At 49.5% G+C, this 6,000-nt stretch overlaps 1 protein-coding gene across 3 annotated transcripts in view; it reads right to left on the minus strand.

Moving 5' to 3' along the window:
- Nucleotides 1–6,000, minus strand: part of Pex14 (peroxisomal biogenesis factor 14) — a 134,319-nt gene extending 128,319 nt beyond the window's left edge. For 2 of the 3 annotated variants that reach the window (XM_051173861.1, XM_051173859.1), the window contains exon 1: nucleotides 5,851–6,000. In XM_051173861.1, the coding sequence (XP_051029818.1) occupies nucleotides 5,851–5,886 (36 nt within the window). In that variant the 5' untranslated portion in view covers nucleotides 5,887–6,000. The remainder of the gene's footprint in view (nucleotides 1–5,850) is intronic. The other variant, XM_051173860.1, reaches the window with a different exon arrangement.

Below are 6,000 nucleotides of genomic sequence, written 5' to 3' on the forward strand. Positions count from 1 at the left end.
CTCACAGCGCATTAAGTAATCACCACACACTTGTTAGAATCCTGCAGTAAAGTTCAGGGGACAAAGGACTTTGTCACACAATACAATATCTAATCTAGGGCTGGAGAGATGGCTCAGCAGTTAAGAGCACTGGCTGTTCTTCCAGAGGTCCTGCCTGGGTTCAATTCCCAGCACCCACATGGTGGCTCACAACCATCTGTAGTGAGATCTGGCTCCCTCTTCTAGCCTGCAGGAATACATGCAGACAGAACACTGTGTACATAATAAATAAATAAGTAAATAAATCTTTAAAAAATAAAAAAAGAAGATACTGAATCTAAAGTAACACTAGCAAAATTATAAGAAAAGCTACTCGGGAGGCAGAGGCAGAAGGATTTCTGAATTCAAGGCCAGCTTGGTCCACAAAGCAACTTCCAGGGCAGCAAGGGCTGTTACACAAAGAAACCCCATTTCAAAAAACAAAAAACAAAACAAACAAACAAAAATTACCTTATACAGAGATATGATAGTCACTGCCTTAACCAAGCAACCACACTTATCCCCAACAATAAAGACTGTGACAGTGACTCCAGACATAAGTCACTGAGAACACAACGCTGCTTGGATGATAGGCTCCAAGTAGTTAACTTCATCTGAACATGTGAGAACAAATCTGAAAAATCAAGACAGAAAACACCCTATAAACAATAGCTTCGGGGGCCTACATGACGGCCCTGATGGCCTCCAAGCCTGACAATCGAGAATTCAATTCCTGAGTCCTGCCTGTGACTTCTTGCAGTGCTAGGAACAGAGCCCAAAGCCAGCATATTCTAGGTAAATGCTCTGCTACTTGCCTGTCTTTAAAAACAAAAAACAAACAAACAAAACGGTCTTCCCAGGTATTTCAGACTTAAGTTTTTTAAATTGGTAGGGTTTTAGTACATTTATTTATTTATGGGGTGGAGGGTACCACTTGTAGGCAGGGATTGGTTCTCTCTTTCCATCATGTGGGTTCCAGAAACTGAACCCAGATCATCAATCTTGGTGGCAAGCATCAGGCTGGTGTAGATCTCAATATCCTCCTGCCTCAGGATATGAAGCAAAAAATGGAATTCCAACAACTGTCTTAATTACAAAATTAGATGCTACATAATTTTATATACAGACTATAAAAACTAGACTGCGTCATAAAAGGGCAAGCAGAGTCTTCTGGTATAAACACTGGCTCTTGTCATGGGCGTTTGTGGCATCTTTTCAATTTTCAAGAGAAATTACTCCAAAACAAAGAAAAACATCTTCCCTACAAAAGCCATAGCAAATGCTGTGATGAGGGTTAAGGAAAGACTTCCACCCACCTAAGAGCCCAAGTCCATAATTTACTAAACAGACTAACAATGTACTACACTGTGTCAGGTAACTAAGCACTTTTACATAAATTAACCCACTTAGTCTTCAGAGCAACCCTCTGAGATAGGCACTAGTCTTTTCCTACCTTACAGGGTCAGAAAAATAGAGGATATAAAGTTAAGTACCCTGGGCAAGATCTCAACTGGTGGCTACTAGCTAGAATACCAAGCCAGAGAGGTGAGCTTTAGCACCTTCTACTGCCTTGCAGGCAAAGAGGGTTCTTCACTCATCACTAGACACCAGAGACGATACTAACTAACTAACTAACTTTCTAAGAGACACAAAATACTAGGCCAGCCCCATGGGTCTATAATCCATGCAGCCAGGCTTGGGGAATTATTCAGCAGCCCTTTCAGTACCGCTCCACTCAAATGAAGAAATGCCAGGCAAATGCAGCGAACACTTGTTCTCTTGACACGTACACTGAGAGATTCAGTGGTTAAGAAGGCCCAAGAGTTCAGTTCCCAGCACCCATGCCTGGCAGCTCACAGCTGCCTGTAACTCCAGCTCCAGGGCATAAACTTCTTCTGGACCCTGAAGACACCTGCAAGCCTGTGTGCAGACCCACACACAGACACACACAGACACACATAGACACATTAAAAAAAAATAATAAGGAAATAGTAGCCGGGCAGTGGTAGTGCATGCCTTTACTCCCAGTATTTGGGAGGCAGAGGCAGGTGGATTTCTGTGAGTTCAAAGCCAGTTTGGTCTACAGAGAGAGTTCCAGGACAGGCTTCAAAGCTACAGAGAAATCCTGTCTCGAAAAACCAAATAAATAAGTAATGAATCTTTCTAAAACATAAAGAAAAAATGGCCTTACAGCTGTCTATATGTCCTAGAAGGTAAAAGCACTTGTCACATGAGACCCCTCATAAAGATAGGAGAGTACCAACTCCACAGAGCTGTCCTCTGACCTCCACACACATCGTGGTATACTCATGCCTGCACTCACACATACTCATACACACACACTCACTCACACGATTAATATTTGGGGGGAAATTTGTTAAGTACATTTAAGGGTACTGAAAAGATGGGTCAGCAGGTTTGCTGCACCTGAGTTCAACCCCTAGACTCCACGTAAAACCAAACACAGAGACACAAGTCTGTAATGCCGGCACCAAACATGCAAAGATAGGCTTGCTGGTGCTCACTGGCTGGCCAGTCTAACCAAAGCCACAAATGCAAGCATCAGGGAGAGATCCTGCCTCAAAAAATAAGGTGGAAAAGTAAATAAAGAATGTAGAGAGTGGCCAGGTGGTGGCAGCACATGCCTTTAATCCCAGCACTGGGAAGGCGATGCAGGCGGATCTCTGTGAGTTCCAGGACAGCCTGCTCTACAAAGCCAGACAGAGAAACCCTGTCTCGAAAAACCAAGAGGGGGGGAGGAGGGGCTGAAGGAAGTGGCTTGCAGCTGAGAGCACTGGCTGCTCTTCCAAGGGACACAGATTTGCCTCCTGGCCTTCCTGACCTCCACATGGGGCCTCACAACAGTGCCTAACTCCAGTTCAGGGGTTAAGAAGCTCTTCTAGTCTCTGCAGACACCAAGACCATACAGACGTACACACAAAATATACATAAAATAAAATCACATAAAATAAACAAAGAGCAACTGAAGAACCATCTAATTGACCTCTGACCTACACACACACACACACACACACACACACACACACAGAGAGAGAGAGAGAGAGAGAGAGAGAGAGAGAGAGAGAGAGAGAGAGAGGAGGGGGAAGAGAGAGAGAGAGAGAGAGAGAGAGAGAGCTGGGCATAGAACCAAATGCTTTTAATCTCAGCACTCAGGATGCACAGCCAGGTGGAGCCTGAAAGCAGCCTGGTCTACATAGTGAGTCCCAGGCCAACTAAGGGCTACATATTAAGATTGTGCCTCAAAAAACAAAACAAAAAAAAAAAAAAACAATTAGTTAGTTAATTAATTAAAAGATTTTCTAATTAAAACTGAGGCTGGAAATGCAGCTCAGTTGGTAGACTGCCTGCTTAGCACACACAAGGTCCTATTTCGATCTCTATTACCAACAACTTGGTGGTGGCACACCTATGAAGTTTCACTTATAAAGTAGAAGCAGGAGGGTCAGGAGTTCAAGGGTACCCTCGGCTATGTGAAGCTCAAGGCTATTTGCTTTACATGAACTGTTGTCTCAAAAACAGATAGACAAGTAATGCCTGCGTGTACATCTCCTACAACAGTGGTGCATGCCTACAATCTCAGCGCTCAGGAAGCTGAGCAGGAAGACCCTGTCTGGGCTAGCCAGTGAGATACACACACACACACACACACACACACACACACACACACACACACAGGCACGTCATATATGTGGGCTTTCAAGACAGGGCTTCTCTGTGTAACAGCCTGGGCTGTCCTGGAACTATCTTTGTAGATCACGCTGGCCTTGAACTCACAGAGATCCACCTGCCTCTGCCTGCCGAGTGCTGGGATATGGATATTTTTTTAAGTGTGTCATCTGCAGCGTATTGTTGGTGACAGACCATAACAAAAAGAGTTCAACTTTTCCCCTCAGGCTGCCAGCACACTCTGATGCAATCCCATCTCTATCGGCTTTGGAAAGGAGGGCAAAGGAGAGGCAGGGCTGAAACCAAACAAGAGCTGGGCAAACCGCAAAGGCCTTCTACCCCTCGAGGCCAGATGGCCTACAAACCAAGCACCAGAACAGTCAGGCCTGCTACACAGAGAAACCCTGTGAGAGACCTTAGCCCCCTTCCACACGTACAAAGAGGGGGATCCCCAGAAACACAGGAGCCCCTGAGCACACCAAGTGCTCCGAGTGGGAGGACTTTTAGCGCCCTTCATAACACTGGAGGTGTCCTGAAGGAATCAGAAACTGTGGATGAATTTCAATCCCATTCCTAAACAGTTCAGGAAAACTCAGGCAGCAAGGCACTTGGCAGTTTAGCAAACTGGGGGTGGAGGGTGGAGAAAGAAGTCCCTTCTTCCAGGACCCTGGGCGGTGAGAAGGCCAGAATCATCCCCAAGTGTTGGTGCTGGCTTACAGCACACACATCTCCCTGAATTACCCATTCCACTAACAGAGGCCGACCTAAGTGTCTCCTCCTCAAGTATGATCCCTCTAATTGACTTATCGTGAGTAGAAAGACAGTAAGTGGTAGTCCTCTGCCTAGGAAGGAAGTGAACTATTGGCCAGTGGCTGAAAACTCTTACAGGAGCTTCAAGAAGGTGGGAGATGAATGAGATTCCCAGGCTCATTTTTTTTTCCTCTTCCTAGGTCTATCCTAATTAAACTTAAACATAGATGGCCAACTAGTGGAGTCACACACAGTGTGGGCTGAAATCAAGGCTCAGCGGTGCACATGATTGAGGGCGGGTTGCAAAACCCCGCTACCCACGGCTGCACTTTACAAAGGTTAGTTAATCAACACTACTCAGTGACCCAAACAGAGGGCTCAGCAGGCAAAGGGCTCAGCAGGCAAAGGCGTTTGCTGCCAAGCCTGAGGACCTGAGTTCCATCTCCGCGATCCACAAGTTGGAAGGGGAAAAAACGACTCCTGCAAAGTTGTCCCCTGACTTCCATCAGCACCACGGCTGGCACATACACACCAAAATAAACAAAATTTAAAAGTAAGCATGGCTTGTCTTCGGCGTGCAGGCAATAAAGGGGCTGTCTCTTAGCATCGTTCCGCATCCCTCTCCTCCTTTGAATTACAAACCCCATTCGGAGGCCTCATCATCACTGCCTCCCCACCGCAGAAGCCCAGGCATCAGCAGTGGCCCGTAACTGGAGCGGGATTTGGTTCAATCTGCAGGTGGCGAACTCTGAGGGGGGGGAGTCCTTGGCCAGGAAAACCAAACCCAGAGGAGCGAGGGTTGGCTCCTCGGCCAAAGGCTCGGTGGGTGGCGTCTGTTATTTGCAGTCCGTCCACTCCGTGGTAACGCACGGAGAGGGGAGAAGTCCTCGGAGCGACCCTCCAACTGGCCGGGGGAAGCCCCAAGGTGACCGAAGGCCAAGATGCTGCTGGCCCTGGAGGGGCTGAGGCACGGGGAGCGGAGTCGCCAGGCCGCTCCCCACAGGGGACAGCCGGGTGGGCACGCAACCAACGAGCCTAGCGCTCCTCTCCTGCAGCGCGGCCCCCGCATCTGTGGGCTGAGGACCCGCCATCCTCCCGCCATCCTCCCGCCCGGGTCCAGCGGGCTCCCAGAGGCGTCCGGCCGGGAAGCGGTGGCCTGAGGCCGCGGCCGACACCCCGACCCCGGAATGTGGCGAGAGAGGGGTCACCGGGGCAGGAGCCCGGCCGGGGGCACCCGGAGAGGGGCGGGGCCCGGGGAGAAACGAAGCCGGCGGCGCTCGGCTTCGAGGACTCGGGGTCGCCACGCCGCGGCCGGCCGCGCGCCGAGCGCCGCCGCAGCCCCGGCCCCGGCCCCGGCCCCTGCCCGTCGCGGCGGGGCCGTCCCACTCCCCTCACCTGGTTCGGCTGCTCTGCCCGCTCCGAGGACGCCATCTTTCCGAGGCCTGACTAATCGACCGCCGCTGGCCCAAGTGTCTCCCAAGAGCGCTCGCTCTCGCTCTCCAGACAAGACCAAAGTAGAAGGGCCTGAGCCTGTCGATGGGGGCG

The sequence above is a fragment of the Phodopus roborovskii genome, unplaced genomic scaffold (genome assembly GCF_943737965.1).
Source record: "Phodopus roborovskii unplaced genomic scaffold, PHOROB, whole genome shotgun sequence".
Classification (NCBI taxonomy): Eukaryota; Metazoa; Chordata; class Mammalia; order Rodentia; family Cricetidae; genus Phodopus; species Phodopus roborovskii.